Source organism: Procambarus clarkii, chromosome 13 (assembly GCF_040958095.1).
Source record: "Procambarus clarkii isolate CNS0578487 chromosome 13, FALCON_Pclarkii_2.0, whole genome shotgun sequence".
Taxonomy (NCBI): domain Eukaryota; kingdom Metazoa; phylum Arthropoda; class Malacostraca; order Decapoda; family Cambaridae; genus Procambarus; species Procambarus clarkii.
The window spans coordinates 48,224,448-48,249,451 of record NC_091162.1 but is presented as its reverse complement, the minus strand read 5'-3'; the positions used below and the strand labels follow the sequence as shown (position 1 = coordinate 48,249,451).

The 25,004-nt window shown below is 42.7% G+C and overlaps 2 protein-coding genes across 2 annotated transcripts in view; one reads left to right on the top strand and one right to left on the bottom strand.

Moving 5' to 3' along the window:
• LOC123750571 (leukocyte elastase inhibitor-like) overlaps positions 1-25,004 on the bottom strand; it is a 365,203-nt gene that overhangs the window by 166,383 nt on the left and 173,816 nt on the right. The gene's annotated exons all lie outside the window — the stretch shown is intronic.
• On the top strand, positions 19,067-19,477 carry LOC138364486 (uncharacterized). The gene has a single exon (XM_069324131.1). The coding sequence runs from the start codon at positions 19,067-19,069 to the stop codon at positions 19,475-19,477; it is 411 nt and encodes a 136-aa protein (XP_069180232.1).

Here is a 25,004-nt window from a genome sequence, read left to right as displayed (position 1 = left end):
TACTCGACAACCACACTGGACCATTGACCACTATACTCGACAACCACACTGGACCATTGACCACTATACTCGACAACCACACTGGACCATTGACCACCATACTCGACAACCACACTGGACCATTGACCACTATACTCGACAACCACACTGGACCATTGACCACCATACTCGACAACCACACTGGACCATTGACCACTGTACTCGACAACCACACTGGACCATTGGCCACCATACTCGACAACCACACTGGACCATTGGCCACCATACTCGACAACCACACTGGACCATTGGCTACCATACTCGACAACCACACTGGACCATTGGCCACCATACTCGACAACCACACTGGACCATTGGCCACCATACTCAACAACCACACTGGACCACTGACCACCATACTCAACAACCACACTGGACCACTGGCCACCATACTCGACAACCACACTGGACCATTGGCCACCATACTCGACAACCACACTGGACCATTGGCCACCATACTCGACAACCACACTGGACCATTAGCCACCATACTCGACAACCACACTGGACCATTGACCACTATACTCGACAACCACACTGGACCATTGGCCACCATACTAGACAACCACACTGGACCATTGACCACTATACTCGACAACCACACTGGACTATTGACCACCATACTCGACAACCACACTGGACCATTGACCACTATACTCGACAACCACACTGGACCATTGACCACTATACTCGACAACCACACTGGACCATTGACCACCATACTCGACAACCACACTGGACCATTGACCACTATACTCGACAACCACACTGGACCATTGACCACCATACTCGACAACCACACTGGACCATTGACCACTGTACTCGACAACCACACTGGACCATTGGCCACCATACTCGACAACCACACTGGACCATTGGCCACTATACTCGACAACCACACTGGACCATTGACCACTATACTCGACAACCACACTGGACCATTGACCACTATACTCGACAACCACACTGGACCATTGACCACCATACTCGACAACCACACTGAACCATTGACCACCATACTCGACAACCACACTGGACCATTGACCACCATACTCGACAACCACACTGGACCATTGACCACCATACTCGACAACCACACTGGACCATTGACCACCATACTCGACAACCACACTGGACCATTGACCACCATACTCGACAACCACACTGGACCATTGACCACCATACTCGACAACCACACTGGACCATTGACCACCATACTCGACAACCACACTGGACCATTGACCACCATACTCGACAACCACACTGGACCATTGGCCACCATACTCAACAACCACACTGGACCATTGGCCACCATACTCGACAACCACACTGGACCACTGACCACCATACTCGACAACCACACTGGACCATTGACCACCATACTCGACAACCACACTGGACCACTGACCACCATACTCGACAACCATCTCGACAGTTTATATGACGAGGGCGTTGATGACTAAGTCCTCAGAGCTTCAGCAGTAGTCAGGAAAAGTCGACAATTCCAGTTTGGCAGCTGGTTGATGCTTCTGGAAACTTTCCTTATTAAGACCACTCAATAGCTCGGTCGATAGAGCTTCGGCCTCACACGCGTAGGGTCCAGGGTTCGAGTCTCCTAAAGCCCATGTTAATGGAATGTACATTTCCACAGAAGTGTGGATGACAATTTATAAATGTCTGGATTTGTCCTTGAAAGTTCAGTATAGCTGTGTCAGTTCAACAGTCGTCGAACAATATAAATTCAAAGAGTAAGTGATCCAGTGAACAAATCCCCAAGGGCCGTGACGAGGATTCGAACCTACGTCTGAGAGCATCCCAGACACGATGCTCATTAAGTGATCCAGTGTTTCTTCACTCTCCAGATTTACAGTACGTCGTATTTTGACGTTGGGGATTTTGATGTGTATCAAATTGTATTTGATATACAGATATATTATACATATTTGATGTATAGTATGTTTTGAAAGTTTACGATGTATTACTGGAGAGGACAAGTTGAGACCCCGTACCTCAGGGGCCTGTACTCGCGTGTAGGATACAGCAACACAAGCCATAACTCGCCATATTAACGAAACCGCTGCATCACATTAACAAATAAGATGCATCTAAAACGCAAACGTAAATAACAATAAGGTGGACGAAAATTTAGACATCCAAATTTAGTCACACAAACCTGAAAATAAAGGAAAGTCACACGGATTGACAACGTTTCGGTCCGCCTTGAAAATTATCCCTATAATTTCAGATTATAGGGAGGTATATACAGATTATAGGGAGGTATATACAGATTATAGGCAGGTATATACAGATTATAGGCAGGTATATACAGATTATAGGGAGGTATATACAGATTATAGGCAGGTATATACAGATTATAGGCAGGTATATACAGATTATAGGCAGGTATATACAGATTATAGGGAGGTATATACAGATTATAGGCAGGTATATACAGATTATAGGGAGGTATATACAGATTATAGGGAGGTATATACAGATTATAGGGAGGTATATACAGATTATAGGGAGGTATATACAGATTATAGGGAGGTATATACAGATTATAGGCAGGTATATACAGATTATAGGGAGGTATATACAGATTATAGGCAGGTATATACAGATTATAGGCAGGTATATACAGATTATAGGCAGGTATATACAGATTATAGGGAGGTATATACAGATTATAGGCAGGTATATACAGATTATAGGGAGGTATATACAGATTATAGGGAGGTATACAGATTATAGGCAGGTATATACAGATTATAGGGAGGTATATACAGATTATAGGGAGGTATATACAGATTATAGGGAGGTATATACAGATTATAGGGAGGTATATACAGATTATAGGGAGGTATATACAGATTATAGGCAGGTATATACAGATTATAGGGAGGTATATACAGATTATAGGCAGGTATATACAGATTATAGGGAGGTATATACAGATTATAGGCAGGTATATACAGATTATAGGGAGGTATATACAGATTATAGGCAGGTATATACAGATTATAGGGAGGTATATACAGATTATAGGCAGGTATATACAGATTATAGGGAGGTATATACAGATTATAGGGAGGTATATACAGATTATAGGCAGGTATATACAGATTATAGGGAGGTATATACAGATTATAGGGAGGTATATACAGATTATAGGCAGGTATATACAGATTATAGGCAGGTATATACAGATTATAGGGAGGTATATACAGATTATAGGGAGGTATATACAGATTATAGGGAGGTATATACAGATTATAGGCAGGTATATACAGATTATAGGGAGGTATATACAGATTATAGGCAGGTATATACAGATTATAGGGAGGTATATACAGATTATAGGCAGGTATATACAGATTATAGGGAGGTATATACAGATTATAGGCAGGTATATACAGATTATAGGGAGGTATATACAGATTATAGGCAGGTATATACAGATTATAGGGAGGTATATACAGATTATAGGGAGGTATATACAGATTATAGGGAGGTATATACAGATTATAGGGAGGTATATACAGATTAGGAGTAATGAATCTGAAAAGTATGATCCACTAGTCATTGAAAATTGTCCATCAAGTTGGGTCAAACTTTCTAAATAATTTTTCTTTCTAATAAGTCAAACTTTCTAATAAGTCAGGAACCTGTGACTTAAAGGGAAAGATAGTGGTTTATTCAGCTTTAACGGTGTCTGATACGCCTCATCTGAACTATTGCATGAAGACCTATCCTTCAGAAACGATATACTTAGTGTGTGGTCTGGTCAACATTCTTCAGCCACGTTATTGTGATTCATCGCCTGCAAACGACATACTTGTTCTGGAATTTTTTTAGCGCAAAACGACAAAAATTATCCCAGAACTAATAATTTAAATCTCATACCAGAACTAAGTTGAGAGTTAGAGGACTGACAACTCTACAGGTCAGGTTAGACAGGATTAATCTCATCAAAACCTGTAAAATACTAAACAAATTGGAAGATATTTATCCTGACCGCCTCTCTGAAAGATCCAATGTAACGCAAACAAGGAGGGGCAGGGGACAGCTCGAAGTTAAACAAGCATCAATGTAAAACAGAAAAGCTTTTTTCACCCATGAGGCAATCAACCCACGGAACCGCCTACCCGCTGAAGCCGTAAATACCAAGACAATACTCCTGTTCAAACCTATCTATGATAAGCTGCAGGATTCCTCTCCCTTATGAAGGCCACTGGAGATGATGACCCTCAGGACTTCTTGTCCCCGTCGAAGCAGCAGGAGGCGGTGGCCCACACGCCTATCTGTCCCGTCAAGGCCACAAGAGACATTGAACCTCAGGGCTACTTATCCCCGAAGAAGCAAGGCACTACGGGCTCACCATAGCCCGTGCTACTTGGCACTTTTTGCTCCAGGTAGCGAATCTTTCACAAGAACAACAACGACCCGAAGAGATCATACAAAAGGCAGCCTTCAGGTAAACTGGAATAAAATACAAAGAAGTCAAACATCACGGACTACAGACAGACTAACTAAGCAATAGTCCTTTTCCCAGTACTCAGTTTTCAGTAAAAAAGAGGTGACCCATTTTAAAACATTTCCAGGTTGCAAACAAAACCGGTTGTGCAATATAAAATTGTTTCCACTAGGGCGAGGGAAGGGCAGTGAGGGAAGGGTAGGTGAGGGAAGGGCAGTGAGGGAAGGGCAGTGAGGGAAGGGCAGTGAGGGAAGGGTAGGTGAGGGAAGGGCAGTGAGGGAAGGGTAGGTGAGGGAAGGGCAGTGAGGGAAGGGCAGTGAGGGAAGGGTAGGTGAGGGAAGGGTAGGTGAGGGAAGGGCAGTGAGGGAAGGGCAGTGAGGGAAGGGTAGGTGAGGGAAGGGCAGTGAGGGAAGGGTAGGTGAGGGAAGGGGAGGTGAGGGAAGGGGAGGTGAGGGAAGGGGAGGAGAGGGAAGGGGAGGTGAGGAAAAGCAGAGAGGGAAAGTGGTAAGGGGAGATTGAGAGAAAGCAGTGAGAGCGAGGAGTGAGGAAGGGTGAGAAGTAATGAGAGAGACTAGCAAGAGGACCACCTGAGCAAGAGGACCACCTGAGCAAGAGGACCACCTGAGCAAGAGGACCACCTGAGCAAGTGGACCACCTGAGCAAGTGGACCACCTGAGCAAGAGGACCACCTGAGCAAGAGGACCACCTGAGCAAGAGGACCACCTGAGCAAGAGGACCACCTGAGCAAGAGGACCACCTGAGCAAGTGGACCACCTGAGCAAGAGGACCACCTGAGCAAGTGGACCACCTGAGCAAGTGGACCACCTGAGCAAGTGGACCACCTGAGCAAGAGGACCACCTGAGCAAGTGGACCACCTGAGCAAGAGGACCACCTGAGCAAGTGGACCACCTGAGCAAGAGGACCACCTGAGCAAGAGGACCACCTGAGCAAGTGGACCACCTGAGCAAGAGGACCACCTGAGCAAGTGGACCACCTGAGCAAGTGGACCACCTGAGCAAGAGGACCACCTGAGCAAGTGGACCACCTGAGCAAGAGGACCACCTGAGCAAGAGGACCACCTGAGCAAGTGGACCACCTGAGCAAGAGGACCTGGACTGTTTGTGTTACAAGTTCTTCAAATTCCGATTTTCCCTACACTCGAAATATTGATGTGCGTGTAGGCTAAAAAGCCAGGCCCAAGAGCTGCAGCCCAAATCCAGCACACACCCACCCACACACACACACACACACACACACACACACACACACACACACACACACACACACACACACACACACACACAATCCACACCCACATAACCTCCTGGCATTAGTGAAAAAATTTGCATTATTTTCCTTTTAGCGCGTGAAACCATTTAAATTGTATAACTTTATTTAATATTCATTGCTTCATTTTATCTCCTCGGAATAGAAATTTCTGTGTTATTGAAATTTTTAAATATGTATTCATTTATTCAGAGTGCAACCATCAGGAATGTCTGACCTGGAAAACAAAAAAAACAGGGCTTTTGCAAACGCCGTTAATTTCATGCACTCGAGGAAGAGTATTATAAGCCATTTGCCTTTTAAAATGATATTATCTCCCTCCAAACAGAATACATGCGCTTAGTGAAATTAATCGAGGATGATGGATCACAGGTATACAAGTGGTAATCAAGGTGTGGTATTGGGAGAAAGCGTTGATGTTGTTATAGATTCAGCTAATGGGAACAAGTTCCAAGTAGCACGGGCTATGGTGAGCCCGTAGTGGACTTATCTGGCACAGAAGCGGGGCTGGGACACACACACACCGAGAAAGCGTTAAGATTGCTCCAATACATAGCACCTGGAGGAAATCTGGGATGTGAAGTCAAGGATCAGGGGCCAGATTCACGAAGCAGTTACGCAAGTACTTACGAACCTGTACATCTTTCCTCAATCTTTGACGGCTTTGGTTACATTTATTAAACAGTTTATAAGCATGAAAACTTGCCAATCAACTGTTGTTATTGTTATGAACAGCCTCCTGGTGCTTCGGAGCTCATTAACTGTTTAATAATTGTAAACAAAGCCGCCAATGATTGAGAAAAGATATACAGGTTCGTAAGTGCTCGCGTAACTGCTTCGTGAATCTGGCCCCTAGAATATGAAGATGAGGATCTGACTTTAGCCTTTTCAGAGGCTATATAACAACTGGACACACATCAGATGGGGTGTTTACGGGCTATTCATGCCCGTGCCACCTTTTGGGTGGCTTAATCTTTATCAATCAATCAATCAGATGGGGACCAATAAATGCCTACAAGACTTTAACCCATACGAATGGATAGTTACACAGACATGAGCACGATTGAGATGACCAGTAGAGCACTATAGCAGGAATAGGAAAGAGAGGATAAGGTAAATAGGATAAAAAAACAGGATTTAGGCATAAATGCCAATGACCCACAACAACCTGGCAGGTTCAGCGATCTATGTCAAACGTCTGTGTACGCTACACAATAGTGGACAAAGACGCCGTCTGTGTCCAATACATAACCCGGCATGGAACCCCACCACAAGACACAGCTTGAAAATGTCCAAATATATAGTATAAGGCTGGTTCCTGAGTTGAGGGTCCTGAGCTATGAGGAAAGCCTGGGGTGGTCCTTACCACACTGGAGGGGAGGAGGGAAGGAGGGGGGAAGGGGTGAGGAACATTATGTAAATATTCTAGATTAAAAAGATGAATTAGTTGATAAATTAGTACACAAAGTACTAGTTGATGAATTAGAACATATTCATCAATGTGTACTAATTTACAACTTGCTATTCACAAAGTAAATTAGTACACTTTGATGAATTAGTACACAAAGAGAGAATACCAAAAGATCAGCATAAACAGATAATTGAGTCTCATGTCAGAAAGAACTTCCTTTCTGTAAAATAAATACATAAATAAACCAGAATGGTTTGTGGAAGTTACTACCATGTTACAGCAACCTGTTCTCTCAACTAATTGGTCGTGTTGTTTGTCTTCCACTCACCAACGTTACAAATTCAACCTTCTGTGAGAAGCAACAACTCACACATATCCACGTTTTCTATGCATCGGACTCAATATGTTAAATGGCTTGCTGAATTCATACGTTTATAGCTGGGTTAAAAGGATGATTTTTGTACGCAGTGGCAAGTCAAGCGAACAGGCTGAATACAGTTTTAAATGCAGACACACACAAAGCGTGAAAATTACGTTATTTTATGTTTAAAATACTCGGAAGGCGGGACCAGGAGCCGACGCTCTACCCAGCAAGCACATCAAGTTGAGTGCATGCAGATGTGCCTCCCAGTCTCAACCAGCGAATTTTGGAGCAAAGTTTTGCATTGATCAGAGCGGTAGGCAGTGCTGGGAGCAGCTTAGGAAATTCCGATATAATCGCTACTTCTCTCTTCCTCCAAGTCGGGACTGAGGCGAGACAATGCCTCTAACACCACCACCTACCCTTCCCCTACCACCAGCACCACCAACACTACCACCAGCACCACCAACACTACCACCACCAACACTACCACCAGCACCACCAACACTACCACCAGCACCACCAACACTACCACCACCACCACCAACACTACCACCAGCACCACCAACACTACCACCACCAACACTACCACCAGCACCACCAACACTACCACCACCACCACCAACACTACCACCAGCACCACCAACACTACCACCACCACCACCAACACTACCACCAGCACCACCAACACTACCACCACCAACACTACCACCAGCACCACCAACACTACCACCAGCACCACCAACACTACCACCACCACCACCAACACTACCACCAGCACCACCAACACTACCACCAGCACCACCAACACTACCACCAGCACCACCAACACTACCACCAGCACCACCAACACTACCACCAGCACCACCAACACTACCACCACCACCACCAACACTACCACCAGCACCACCAACACTACCACCACCACCACCACCACTACCACCACCAGCACCACCAACACTACCACCACCACCACCACCACTACCACCACCAGCACCACCACCACTACCACCACCAGCACCACCAACACTACCACCACCACCACCACCACTACCACCACCAGCACCACCAACACTACCACCAGCACCACCAACACTACCACCACCACCACCACTACCACCACCACTACCACTACCACCACTACCACCAGCACCACCAACACTACCACCACCACCACCACTACCACCACCACTACCACTACCACCACCACCACTACCACCAGCACCACCAACACTACCACCACCACCACCACTACCACCACCACTACCACTACCACCACCACCACTACCACCAGCACCACCAACACCCACCACCTGACGAAGGAGGGAGTGAGGGGGGCTTTGTACTGACGTCTGAGGCATCTCCCATCTCACAACACACCTGAGTTCCTTGTGGTGGAGATTGATAATTTATTGCAAATCAATAAAGAGTTGGAGAAGAGCGGCTAGAACACGGAGGGGGGGGGGGACGCCACGAGAGGAGGGGGAGGGAGGATAGACCCCCATCACAGTCACAAGAGAGCTTCACAGATACTCACCCACAACCCCCCACTTAAGCATGCATAAAAGGCTGAAATTCACATTGAAACTTTTTAGTCCACACCATAACCTCCACACCCACGCGCACCCATTCCACACCCACGCACACCTATTCCACGCACACACACACAGGAGAGATATAAAAGAAACATATAAAATACTTAGGGGATTAACAAAGTGGAAATAGACGTAATGTTCACACTGAATGCCCACAGAACAAGAGGGACATGGGTGGAGGGTGGAAACTCAGGTGAGTCACAGAGATGTTACAAAGTTTTGATATAGCTTGAGAGCAGTGGGGAAATTGAATGACCTAAAGAAGCAGGTTGTGGAAGCAAACTCTATTCATAATTTTTAAATTAGATATAATAGGGAAGTAGAAGAGGAGTCATTGCTTTAAATAACCAGCGGCTAGAAAGGCGGGATCCAAGAGGAAATTCTTGATCCTGCAGGCACAAATAGGTAAGTACACACACAAACACACAACGCAACCCAATCAAAACTGCTGTACAGCCACACCAGGAAGAAAACAACAGATAAAGAACAGGTGATAAAACTGAGAAAGGCAGAGGATGTGTACACAGAAAATGACAAAAAAGCGTGTGAAGAAGTCAAGAGGTCCAAGGAGGTCTTCACAATAGAGCAATTAGAAGTCATTGAAATAAAAGGGGTGGCGATAAAGCAAGCAGCCTTGGAACATACTGAAATTACCATAGATGAGGCTAAGAGGTATCTGCTAGAAGTGGACGTGACTAAGGCTGTTGGACCTGATGAACTCTCTCCATGGATACCAAAAGAGGCGGTAGAAGCACTTTGCACGCTACACTTTATGGTGTATAACAAATCACTGGAAACAGGAGACCTACCAGAAAGTTGGAAGACAGTTAACGTAGTCCCAATATACAAAAAAATATGATAATCAGGAGGCCCTGAACTACAGGCTGGTGTCCCTAAATTGTATACCATGTAAGGTGATGGAAAAGATCGTGAGAAAAAAGGTTATAGCACATCTAGAGAGAAGGGACTTAGCAACACACCACCAGCATGGGTTCAGGGATAACAAATCGAGCCCCGAGTTTGATAAAAGTCTATGCCCAAGCAACAAACATTAAGCAAAAAAAAAAGAAGGGTGGGAAGACTGCCAGTGACGAGGGTCGAGGTCACAGCCACCAAGCAGGAATAGTGCACAATGCTGCAGGCAGTTAATTATTTTTAATTGTATAATTCACCTGTGTTGATTCCGTCTGGTGTTCATGCAGGAAATATAATTGAGATTATTTTGAAATTAAATCACTTTCTCTCACCATATCCCCTCTCACCCCTTCCCTCTCACTATCTCCCCTCTCACCTTCTCTATCTCACCACCCTTCATCTCAGACCCCCCCCATCTCACAACCATCTCCCTCTTCCCCCTCCCATAAACACATCACCCCAATCCACTCCCCATTCCTTGCCCTTATGGTCGTGGGGATGGGTGGGGGGAGGGGGAAGGTGGTAATGGTTTAATGGCGGCAAAAAGCTCGTTACCTTGATTTGTCTGGTAGTAAAATGACCCTAAGATATTCCCCGCTCCCTAATGAGGTCCTCCTTTGGCACTGACTGAGGTCAGAGTTCGGTGCTCGAACTGCTCCCTGAACACAGACCTGTTCTTGGTGTGGCGTTCAGCGTGTTCTGAAACTCTGGAAGCAGTGAAACCTCAGTCCAATCCAGAATGACTGTTTCATATATTAATTATATGTATAGCATCGCGCGCATAATGTTATGGTGGTCACATCACGGCCATAGTCCCCGCCAGAGTCAAATATAATTAGAGGACCATGTTTACAAATGTTTTGCCGACTCTTTTTGCTATAAAACTTAAGTATATCATTTACTGTTGACCAGACCACACACTAGAAGGTGAAGGGACAACGACGTTTGGGTCCGTCCGGGACCATTATCAAGTCAATTGTGATCGACTTGAGAATGATCCAGGACGGACCTAAACGTCGTCGTCCCTTCACCTTCTAGTGTGTGGTGTGGTCAACATACTTTACCCACGTTAGTGTGACTCATCACCTGCATGTCATTTACTCTCTTACAGGCTTTGACACACTCCTGTTAAAGCCTCAGATCAGTGCCAGTCTTAACCCCCCCCCCAATCTCTCTTTTTTGCAACTTGAATTGGCCAAATCTGCATAATTCATTCGGAAAAAAAGGTACAAGACTTTGCACTTATCAATATCTGCCACTTTTCTGCCTACTTCTGCAATGTGATGGCGTCTTTCTGGATTTCAGTCAAGTTCTTATTTGATTTCTCTCTTCGCCCCAGTTTCCAATCCTCTATAAACTCGCTAATATTAGAGTTCATCCCAACATTTAGGTTTTTGAGTTATATTATGGTACAAAGGCACCATAATATGAGGCATCAAAGGTTATATTATTTGGTACAAAGAAAGTGAAGGGACGAAGACGTTTCCGTCCATCCTGGACCATTCTCAAGTCGATTGTGAGAATGGTCCAGGACGGACCGAAACGTCGTCGTCCCTTCACTATCTAGTGTGTGGTCTGGTCAACATATTTCAGCCAGGTTATTGTGACTCTTCGTCTGCACTTGGTACAAAGACCTCGCTACAGTCAAGAAAGTCATCATAATTGTTAAATAACAGTTTCCTTATTATGACCACTCAATAGCTCGGTCGATGGAGTTTCGGCCTCACACATACGTGTAAGAACATAAGAACATAAGAACAAAGGCAACTGCAGAAGGCCTGTTGGCCCATACGAGGCAGCTCCTATTTATAACCACCCAATCCCACTCATATACTTGTCCAACCCGCGCTTGAAACAATCGAGGGACCCCACCTCCACAATGTTACGCGGAAATTGGTTCCACAAATCAACAACCCTGTTACTGAACCAGTATTTACCCAAGTCTTTCCTAACTCTAAACTTATCCAATTTATACCCATTGTTTCGTGTTCTGTCTTGTGTTGATACTTTTAATACCCTATTAATATCCCCTTTGTTATGTCCATTCACCCACGTGTAAACCTCTATCATGTCACCCCTAACTCTTCGCCTTTCCAGTGAATGTAACTTAAGCTTTGTTAATCTTTCTTCATATGAAAGATTTCTAATTTGGGGAATTAACTTAGTCATCCTACGCTGGACACGTTCAAGTGAATTTATATCCATTCTATAATATGGCGACCAAAACTGAACTGCATAATCTAAATGGGGCCTAACTAGAGCAAGATATAGCTTGAGAACCACACCAGGTGTCTTGTTACTAACGCTGCGATTAATAAATCCAAGTGTCCGATTTGCCTTATTACGAACATTTATGCATTGATCCTTTTGTTTTAAATTCTTGCTAATCATAACTCCCAGATCCCTTTCGCAATTCGACTTCGCAATCTCAACACCATCTAGCTCGTATCTTGTAACCCTATCATCATTACCTAACCTCAGAACTTTACATTTATCAGCATTAAACTGCATCTGCCAATCCTTCGACCATTTCAAAACCCTATCTAGATCAACTTGAAGTGATAGTGAGTCCTCCTCCGAATTAATTTCCCTACCGATTTTCGTATCATCGGCAAATTTGCAAATGTTGCTACTCAAACCTGAATCTAAATCATTTATATATATTATAAACAACAGAGGTCTCAGGACAGAGCCCTGAGGCACCCCACTTACAACATTTTCCCACTCTGACTTGACTTCATTTATACTAACTCTCTGTTTCCTTTGGTATAGCCATGCCCTAATCCAGCTTAATATAGCACCCCCAATACCATGAGACTCTAACTTTTTAATCGGTCTTTCATGTGGCACTGTATCAAAAGCTTTGCTAAAGTCAAGGTACACAACATCGCAATCCTTACCACTATCAACTGCCTCAACAATGCTAGAATAAAAAGATAACAAATTTGTTAAACATGAACGGCCATTTATAAAACCATGTTGCGACTCAATTATTAATTTATGTTTTTCAAGATGAAGACGAATTTTATTTGCTATTATAGATTCGAGTAACTTTCCCACAATAGACGTTAGGCTAATTGGTCGATAGTTAGACGCAAGTGATCTATCTCCTTTTTTGAACTTAACAATATGCCTTCAGCCGAACAAGTCTATGTGGGTGGGGACGAGGACAGGTTGACGAGTTTAGCAGTTACCAGGGAGGATGTTCTTAAACAAATAGTAAAACTCAAACCAAACAAATCCCCAGGGCCGGATGAAGTGTTTGCTAGGGTGCTTAAAGAATGCAAAGAGGAGCTTTGTGACCCACTGTCAACCATATTTAATAAATCAATAGAGTCAGGCAGAGTGCCAGAGTTTTGGAAAGTTGCTAATGTGATACCAGTTTTTAAGAAAGGAGATAGATCACTTGCGTCTAACTATCGACCAATTAGCCTAACGTCTATTGTGGGAAAGTTACTCGAATCTATAATAGCAAATAAAATTCGTCTTCATCTTGAAAAACATAAATTAATAATTGAGTCGCAACATGGTTTTATAAATGGCCGTTCATGTTTAACAAATTTGTTATCTTTTTATTCTAGCATTGTTGAGGCAGTTGATAGTGGTAAGGATTGCGATGTTGTATACCTTGACTTTAGCAAAGCTTTTGATACAGTGCCACATGAAAGACTGATTAAAAAAATAGAGTCTCATGGTATTGGGGGTGCTATATTAAGCTGGATTAGGGCATGGCTATACCAAAGGAAACAGAGAGTTAGTATAAATGGAATCAAGTCAGAGTGGGAAATTGTTGTAAGTGGAGTGCCTCAAGGCTCTGTCCTGGGACCTCTGTTGTTTATAATATATATAAATGATTTAGATTCAGGTTTGAGTAGCAACATTTGCAAATTTGCCGATGATACGAAAATCGGTAGGGAAATTAATTCGGAGGAGGACTCACTATCACTTCAAGTTGATCTAGATAGGGTTTTGAAATGGTCAAAGGATTGGCAGATGCAGTTTAATGCTGATAAATGTAAAGTTCTGAGGTTAGGTAATGATGATAGAGTTACAAGATACGAGCTAGATGGTGTTGTGATTGCGAAGTCGGATTGCGAAAGGGATCTGGGAGTTATGATTAGTAAGAATTTAAAACAAAAGGATCAATGCATAAATGTTCGTAATAAGGCAAATCGGACACTTGGATTTATTAATCGCAGCGTTAGTAACAAGACACCTGGTGTGGTTCTCAAGCTATATCTTGCTCTAGTTAGGCCCCATTTAGATTATGCAGTTCAGTTTTGGTCGCCATATTATAGAATGGATATAAATTCACTTGAACGTGTCCAGCGTAGGATGACTAAGTTAATTCCCCAAATTAGAAATCTTTCATATGAAGAAAGATTAACAAAGCTTAAGTTGCATTCACTGGAAAGGCGAAGAGTTAGGGGTGACATGATAGAGGTTTACAAGTGGATGAATGGACATAACCGGGGGGATATTAATAGGGTATTAAAAGTATCAACACAGGACAGAACACGAAACAATGGATATAAATTGGATAAGTTTAGATTTAGGAAAGACTTGGGTAAATACTGGTTCAGTAACAGGGTTGTTGATTTGTGGAACCAATTGCCGCGTAACATTGTGGAGGTGGGGTCCCTCGATTGTTTCAAGCGCGGGTTGGACAAGTATATGAGTGGGATTGGGTGGTTATAGAATAGGAGCTGCCTCGTATGGGCCAATAGGCCTTCTGCAGTTACCTTTGTTCTTATGTTCTTATGTTCTTAAAAACTGGTATCACATTAGCAACTTTCCAAAACTCTGGCACTCTGCCTGACTCTATTGATTTATTAAATATGGTTGACCAAATTAAATATCGTGTGGTCCAAGGTTCGAGTCTCCAAGAGCCTAGGTGAATGGAACATCATAATTTTTGTTACTGTCGACTGCCTCGAATACCCGTGTGGGGAACACCAGGCCTGTAGGACAAGATTGGCTTGGCAAGAAACCTTAGTGAGAGTAACGTAACCTAGCCTAGCTTAGCCTAGCTTAGCCTAGCCTAACCTTGCTGCGAGTTATTTAACAGACAATATGTGCCTAGGTGTTTTATTATTTAATTCGCTAATATTGCATCGAGGAACTTTCCAATTAAGAATGTCAAACTAGTCGGGCGGTAGTCTACAACAAGGCTCCCCGTCTCCCTATCTTGAATCTCGGGACTACGTTGGCAACCCTCCAGGCTGTAATACCAAATTACTGCACATATTCAAAGACAAGAAAAAGGCTTTCCAAGAGAAGGAACTTGCAACCACTGACAGCCCACCATGAGTGTCCCCCCCCCCTTCCCCCCCCCCCCCTATTAGTCCCTGGGCCGGATGTCCCTCGCTAAAACCCCCTTAACCCCATTACAATACCCCCTTAATTCCTTCCTCCCTGTGACTTCACCACATAGTATCCCTCCCACCCACCCCTTTCATTTTTTCAATTGCCTTCTCTGTGTGAGAAATCTTCACACATATCATAAAAATACATACATTATTACAAATCAAAACAAAATACAATCTGAGTCGACAACACTTCATAATCTGAACATTCCCGTAATGTTCAGATAATTTCAGTTACTTAACGTTCACGTCGTTCCAACATTATTGAATTGTTCTGTCATAATTATACAGCTGAGGTTAATTGACAGGTGTAATTATGTTTGGGAAACAATGGTTCTGTTAAGCGCTAACTAAAATGTGTAAGTTTGTTTGGCGATGGTCAGAATTAACGGCCAAAAAGGTTACCATTGTGCAAGCTCCCAGTGACAGCCTAATAAAAAGGCGCCTAGTGGGAATGAAAAAGAAAACAAAAATATTTATATATAAAAAGAGAGAGAAAGAGAGAGAGAGAGAGAGAGAGAGAGAGAGAGAGAGAGAGAGAGAGAGAGAGAGAGAGAGAGAGAGAGAGAGAGAGAGAGAGAGAGAGTGGTTGATGGGAGCTGCCTCGTATGGGCCAATAGGCCTTCTGCAGTTGCCTTTGTTCTTATGCTCTTATAAGAATGAAGGTAACTGCAGAAGGCCTATTGGTCCATACGAGGCAGCGCCTATGTATAACCACCCAATCCCACTCATATACATGTCCAACCCACGCTTGAAACAATCGAGGGACCCCACCTCCACCACGTTACGCGGTAATTGGTTCCACAAATCAACAACCCTGTTACTGAACCAGTATTTACCCAAGTCTTTCCTAAATCTAAACTTATCCAATTTATACCCATTGTTTCGTGTTCTGTCTTGTGTTGATATTTTTAATATCCTATTAATATCCCCCCTGTTATGTCCATTCATCCACTTGTAAACCTCTATCATGTCACCCCTAACTCTTCGCCTTTCCAGTGAATGCAACTTAAGCTTTGTTAATCTTTCTTCATATGAAAGATTTCTAATTTGGGGAATTAACTTTGTCATCCTACGCTGGAGACGTTCAAGTGAATTTATATCCATTCTATAATAGGCGACCAAAACTGAACTGCATAATCTAAATGGGGCTTAACCAGAGCAAGATATAGCTTAAGAACCATACCAGGTGTCTTGTTACTAACGCTTCGATTAATAAATCCCAGTGTCCTATTCGCCTTATTACGAACATTCATGCATTGATCCTTTTGTTTTAAATTCTTACTAATCATAACTCCCAGATCCCTTTCGCAATCCGACTTCGCAGTCTCAACACCATCTAGCTTGTATCTTGTAACTCTGTCATCATTTAACAATTATGATGTGGAGGTGGGGTCCCTCGATTGTTTCAAGCATGGATTGGACATGTATATGAGTGGGATTGGGTGGTTATAAATAGGAGCTGCCTCGTATGGGCCAACAGGCCTTCTGCAGTTGCCTTTGTTCTTATGTTCTTATGTTATTACCTAGCCTCAGAACTTTACATTTATCAGCATTGAACTGCATCTGCCAATCCTTCGACCATTTCAAAACATTATCTAGATCAACTTGAAGTGATAGTGAGTCCTCCTCCGAATTAATTTCCCTACCGATTTTCGTATCATCGGCAAATTTGCAAATGTTGCTACTCAAACCTGAATCTAAATCATTTATATATATTATAAACAACAGAGGGCCCAGGACAGAGCCCTGAGGTACTCCACTAACAACATTATCCCACTCTGACTTAACCCCATTTATACTAACTCTCTGTTTCCTTTGGAATAACCATGCCCTAATCAGTCTTTCATGTGGCAGTTGTGGCACTGTATCAAAAGCTTTGCTAAAGTTAAGGTACACAACATCACAATCCTTACCACTATAATCTGCCTCAATTATGCTGGAATAAAAAGATAGCAAATTTACTAGAAGGTGAAGTGACGACGACGTTTCGGTCCGTCCTGGACCATTCTCAACTCGATTCAAGTCAAGTCAATTCTTCAACCACGTTATTGTCACTCATCGCCTGCATAGCAAATTTGTTAAACATGAACGGCCATTTGTAAAACCATGTTGCGACTCATTTATTAATTTATGTGTTTCAAGATGAAGACGAATTAACGCGTAACGTGTTGGAGGTGGGGTCCCTTGATTGTTTCTAACGTGGGTTGGACATGAATATGAGTGGGATTAGGTGCTTAAGAACATAAGAACAATTGTAACTACAGAAGGCCTATTGGCCCATACGAGGCAGCGCCTATTTATAACCACCCAATCCCACTCATATACATGTCCAACCCACGGTTATAAATAGAAGCTGCCTCGTATGGCCAATAGACCTTCTGCAGTTATCTTTATTCTTATGTTCATATGAAGATTGACAAAGCTTAAATTACATTCTCGAGAAAGGCGAGTTAGGGGTGACATGATAGAGGTTTACAAGTGGATGAATGGACATAACAAAGGGGATATTAACAGAGTATTAAAGGTATCAACACAAGACAGAACACGAAACAATGGGTATAAATTGGATAAGTTTAGATTTAAGAACAATAAGAATAAAAAAGAATATAAGTAACTGCAGAAGTCTTTCCTAAATCTATACTTATCCAATTTATACCCATTGTTTCGTGTTCTGTCTTGTGTTGATACTTTTAATTCACTATTAATATTCCCGTTGTTATATTTAGGAAAGTTTTAGGTAAATACTGGATCGATAACAGGGTTGATGATTTGTGGAACCAATTACATATGAACATAAGAACAAACGTAACTGCAGAAGGCCTATTGGCCCATACGAGGCAGCTCCTATTTATAACCATCCAATCCCACTCATATAAGAACATAAGAAGTTCATGCAGTTTAATACTGACAACTGTAAGGTTTTGATGTTAGGTAATGGTGATAGAGTTACAAGATACGATGACATAGTTGTCGAATAGTGGAACCAATTACCTGGTAACATGATAGAAGTAAAATCTCGTAATTGTTTTAAGCGTAGGATAGACATATATGAATAGATTTAAACGGATATAAATAGGAGCTATCACGTGTGTGCCAATATGCCTCCTTTAGTAACCTTGTTTTATATATTCTTATGAATCGACCAATAGGTCTTTTGCAGTTTCCTTAATTATTATGTTCTTGCATGACTTTTCATTATACTTGCACGTGATGCACACACGTGATAGCTAATCACCTCACCCACTCCATCTCAGGTGAAAAGCATATATAGCGGGGGAATATAACAATTCTAGATGCGAACTCACTAAACTTTGGTCCTTCGACGACCACATTCATTCCAGAAAAATACCGTTTATAGGTATTTATATAAGTATTTATAGGCTAGTGCTGCATTTTCGCCTAGTCTTAATCTTCAACAATCAACCAATCAAGGTTCTGGAAACTATTGACCACCACCAAGGATGAAGGTTCTGATGTCTATGGCCCTGCTGGCTGAGTGCTTGGCCTTCCCTGACCCGCTCGTCGCCCCAGGGGCTGCGTTCCAGGAGGCTTTCCTCCCTGTATTTCAAGGCCTGGGTAATGCAATCGACCCTCTCTTTCACAACTACGCGATGCAGCCTGACATATTCACAGACCTATCGGATGTCTTAAGTCCCACCGAGATATTATCAGTTGTTGACTCGCAGGTTCTATCGTTATTAAACTTCGAGGAGTCATTATCAGGTAGTGACACTGAGGAATCACTAGACATTGACAGTGACGAATCAATGATCACTGACAATGGGGACATTGACCTTGTTGAATTAGTAGACACTGGCCTTGACGAAATATTAGTTGATGCTGATATTCAGGAATCATCAGTCGATGCTGACGTTCAAGAATCATCAGTCGATGCTGACGTTCAAGAATCATCACTCGATGCTGACGTTCAAGAATCATCACTCGATGCTGACGTTCAAGAATCATCACTCGATGCTGACGTTCAAGAATCATCACTCGATGCTGACGTTCAAGAATCATGACGTGTCATTATTCAATAAATTTTAAGCTCACAGTAGGTTAACATTTGCGTCATTCTGATACGCAGAGTTGCGTACGCCAACTCTGGCAACTCTTCTATGTTTTAACCAACCTCTATTATTATTATATCCATCAAGTTGCTCTGCAATACTAGAGCTTCTCACCAGCGGAGATTTTCCTATAATTTCTCCTGTGTATTTTATATGAATTCGAAATAATAAAAAAAAAATCTTATTTTATTTCGGGATGATAACCTGTTTAATTGCATTATTATTATTTAATTAATTATGTACAATTTTGTTAGATTTATTATATAGAGTTGAACCTAGTTTAACGCAAAAAATTATATAGTATTTTTTACAGTAACTAAAAGCACAGAAGGCCTATTGGCCCATACGAGGCAGCTCCTATGAGGTACTGGGAGGTGCTATATTAAGTTGGGTTAAGGCACGGATATACCAAACAGTTAGAATAAATAAAGTCACAATGGGAAAATTTTGTACGTGGAGTGCATCAAGGCTCTTTCCTGGGACCTTTGTTATTCATAATATATACACATGATTTAAATTCAGGTTTGAGCAGCAGCAATATTTGCAAATTTGCCGATAATACACAAATCAGGATGGCAATAAGCACTGAAAAAGATTCACTATAACTTCAAGACGATCTAAATAGGATTATCAAATGGTCAAAAGATTGCCAGATGCAGTTACAAGATACGCGCTAGATGGTGATGAGATTGCTAAGTCGGATTGTGAAAGCGATCTGGGGTCATTATCATTAGTAAGAATTTAAAACCAAAGGATAAATGTATTTATGTTCGTAATAAGTTATATACCCAATCGCGTACAAATGACTTACAATAACATTAGTCTAAAAAAGGCCAGCAACTATTTAAATTGACGTTATCTAAAAGTAACAGTGATACGTAAAAACAAATAAAAATAAAAAAAGTTTAATAAACAGTTCTTCAAATCCAGGGATTATGTGGTTACAATGACTATACGATCATAATCCTTTTATTAACAAAAGCCTAAATCCTGGCTTGAAACAAATATTCTGTTGGGCTTCCTGTGTGATGGTGTGTAATCCAAACTATGATAAGCGTAATTGTATTTAACTTAAACTCTCATTGTCAGAGAGAGGATGTTCTGACCAGTGACCACAGCTGGTCAGAAGGACGTTTCGGTCCGTCCGGACCATTCTCAAAACTGCCGGAACTGCCTCGTATAGGCTTTGTTCTTATGAAGCCTGGCACAGGACGACAACCTGCACCTCTGGTGAGCAGTAGAGGAACTTCAACAAGATTAAGTCTGGGAGGATTACCTCCTCTCGAGTCCACCTGACTGATCCAGGGAGCAAAACATGTCAGAGTAACCCTTAATTATACCTGGCTCAGCGTTGTACCTGTCGTTGGATTAGAGTTTAATTAACGTTTACTCAACGCATGGTCAACGATTAGACAACGCCTGGTCAATGTTCAACTTTTAACTTTTGTTAAGTTTTAAGTTAAGGGTCAACTTTTGGACAGAGTTGAATTAACTTGTATCAACGTACACAATCCCACAATATGCCAAACAGCAGAAATCTTCTCTATTTCTAACCAATGTGAAGTATTAACTATGATCTACGCTTAAAATTAATATATAATTCAGAAGTAAAATCACGGCATTAGAGTTTAGATTTTTTCCTGGGATGGAAGGATACGAGATGGGATAGAGGGGCGGGAAAGGTGGATAGAGGGACAGGAAAGGTGGAAGAGATAGGAAGCCACGTGTTTATTTTTCTGAACAAAAACCCGCGTTAAGAAGTTCCCTGAAGTTTTCTAACGTGAACAGCCTTCAGAAAATAGTGATTTGATTTCAGTGACATTTATTACCCTACTTTAATATCCTCCTTCTACTCCTCTTCTTTCTCAGTTACTCCATTCTCATAGTAACACTTTTCTAGACCTGTCACTCACAGTCCTCCACTAACTGGTTCACCTGTCACTCACAGTCCTCCACTAACTGCTTCACTGTCACTCACAGTCCTCCACTAACTGCTTCACTGTCACTCACAGTCCTCCACTAACTGCTTCACTGTCACTCACAGCCCTCCACTAACTGCTTCACTGTCACTCACAGCCCTCCACTAACTGCTTCACTGTCACTCACAGCCCTCCACTAACTGCTTCACTGTCACTCACAGCCCTCCACTAACTGCTTCACTGTCACTCACAGCCCTCCACTAACTGCTTCACTGTCACTCACAGCCCTCCACTAACTGCTTCACTGTCACTCACAGCCCTCCACTAACTGCTTCACTGTCACTCACAGCCCTCCACTAACTGCTTCACTGTCACTCACAGCCCTCCACTAACTGCTTCACTGTCACTCACAGCCCTCCACTAACTGCTTCACTGTCACTCACAGCCCTCCACTAACTGCTTCACTGTCACTCACAGCCCTCCACTAACTGCTTCACTGTCACTCACAGCCCTCCACTAACTGCTTCACCTGTCACTCACAGCCCTCCACTAACTGCTTCACCTGTCACTCACACCCCTCTACCAACCGGTTAAACAGCCACTCACACCCCATTCACGGTCCTCTCCTAATTACCACTCAGTGTCCCCTATTCCACATTGCCATCACTCTTTCACCTTGCCATTCGTCCCACAGCTGATTCGCTGATTACCATAATAAAGGACTTGAGGAAGTCTTGTATTCCCCTCTTGTACCTGTCAATCAAGTGTGTCAATCCTGATTATCATACTAATATGATCTGGGGGGGGGGAAATTAAGCTCAGCTCAGCCTTCCACACACACTATATAATGTTATTCTGTTCTGTTTGTTCTCTTTGTGGGAAAAATCTGTAACATATCGCCCGCGTAAATTACGAACAAAAGCCAGTTCGGGGCAATTGTGTAAATCCATGAACCGGAGCGCGGTTACCCGCAAGCCTGACCACTTCCCAAAATTCAGTCCGCAACATTTGTGCCCACTGACCCGTAACTACTAAACAGTGAAACAAATACGAGAGTTTCCCATACATGGGACAAAGAAAATGGAACCAAGAGGAGACTAATATTTAATACAACGAATAAATCGTAATAACATAAATCCTGGAAAAGGACGGTAACAGAGATGGAGTTTAAATATTTATATTAAAAATATTTATATATTAAATATTTATACATTTAAATATTAAAAATATATATTTAAATATATTAAATATTTAATATAGCTACTTGGAACAAAATGTGACAAGTAGCACGGACACTACGGGTGACCCCGTAGTGCCTTACCCTGGGTGGAGGAATGTAATTAATAAGCTGAAACAAACTTACCCTGAACAAGGGCCGAGACGAGGACTCGAACCTGCATCCAAGAGAATCCCAGACGCTGTCTTACCATAGAAGCTTACCATCACACAAGACTACCAACAATGCGTCACCAGTTTAGCCACCAACTGGTTAGAGAAACTCAAGCGGTTTCGAACTCACGTCGCTATGGCGGGGCCAGCCCGTCAAACAAAGATCCAAAAGTGATTCCATCCACCCGCCAAACCCAATGTTTATGAATGAATGAAAAAGCGGTTTACAACTGACTCACGACTCGTTCGAACATATCCGGAACAAGTGCTTCACTGACGAATTTTGTTCGAATCGCAACGCTATAAATGCTTCACCCACGTACTACAAATACAAATAATCGCCAGAACCTAAACACCTAATAATGCCAATATATTATAATATTAATTTATACTTGAGAAAATTCCCGTTTTGAATGAACAGCATGTTAAAATTTATGGATGCGTCTGTGGGGTCGACCGCTGAATGTAACGGACTTGAGTCGAGGACGGGTTGGGCGGGGCAGATGTCACACGATTCATGCGCCCCGAGACAAGGACAGCCTTCCTCCAGGCGGCATGATTGATGCTCTCACAAAAGAATAACATCATCATCATCAACCCAATTTACCAGTCTCATTTACCAGTCTCCGTGGTGTAGTGGTAAGACACTCGCCTGGCGTTCCTGGCTTTGTCATCGGATACGAACCGCGAGCAGTTCGTATCCTGGCCCGGCGCAAATCCTTAACACCTTAATTTAAAAACGTCATCGTCCCTTCACTTTCTAGTGTGTGGTTTGGTCAACATACTTCAGCCACGTTATTGTGACTCATCGCCTTAATATTTCAGGAAATATTATGACTGAGAGCGAGAGCGCTTCAGTGTCGTTCTGTTCCACGACTTAACGACCGAATATCAGTATAATAACGCAGTTCTTGAGAGTTTTCATCTTTCTTTTCGACCGTCCTAATGGGCACTGTTCCTTCCCCCCATCCCATCCCAAATCCTGACCCCCCTTCCTAGTGCTTCCTTCCTGTTGTGTTAATGCTCACACGAAGAACATAGGTCGACACCAAAGCACTTTTCGAGAAATGTTCGAACGTCATCAGTTGTGAGTCGTGTGTAGACCGTTTTTCATCCATGAAGAGGGGGTTTGGCGGCTGGATTAATGAGCATTTGACCTTTGTTGAAGAGGACCGACTGAACGGGTGCCCCAACATTTCTCAAACAGTGTTTCGTCGACGACCTCTGTTCGAATCTTACTTCGGCAAATGCTTCACCCATGAACTTCAGAAGCAAATAATCGCCAACAGATTCGCCTATTTACCTAACTTAACCTACGCCTAACTATATATCGCACTTTCTCTACTTTCTAATTACTTAGTACGTCAATATTTGTACTATGGTGCACATAGTTACAAAAAGTACTATCTTAACAGGAGGATGGGTTAATAAACGTGAATTTATGTACACATAGGAGTAATTTTAGTATGTATACATAGAAGTACTTATAGTAAGTAATACATAGGAGAATTTATAAATACATAGGATTACACAACATGTAACACACAACTATATGTTGGGTTCGTTACAGCAAGTACAGTAAGTTAGGGGTGTCGTGTGCCTCTCAGATATAACAAGTTAACAGTCACCCACAGTACCCAATAATACAACAAAGACTACGAGAATGCCCCCCCCCACACACACACCCCTTCGGCTGTATTCCCAATACAATACATTGTATCTGTACTTTACCAGTCCGGCAGACGAGCCAGCTACACGTTCCAGAACAGCGTCATACCTGTAACAAAATACAAAGATTATATTTGTTGTATTCATTGAAAAGGTACCAAAGGTGCTGGTGCGTGAGTGCGGTAAGAGAGAGAGAGAGATCAACATCTGGGCGACAGAGAGGGAGGGAGAGAGAGAATGGAAAATAAGTTAGTCTGCCTCCATTTATTGTCATTATACGAATGCTGGGCCCGGGAGCCAAAGCTCGGCCCTGCTGACCGTTAAGCGCACACACACACACCTGGAATTGTGTGTGTGCCGACGATAAAATAACGAGGATAAGACAGGACAGAGATGCATATTTCTGGACTGCCAAAAAGTCTTTGATACAGTACCGCACATGAGACTGCTGTTCAAACTCGAGAGGCAGGCGGGGGTGGGGGGAAAGGTCCTAGCATATGGAT

Excerpts from the sequence above, each read along its gene's own strand:
- LOC138364486 (XM_069324131.1), top strand. The coding sequence starts at position 19,067 with ATGCAGCCTGACATATTCACAGACCTATCGGATGTCTTAAGTCCCACC.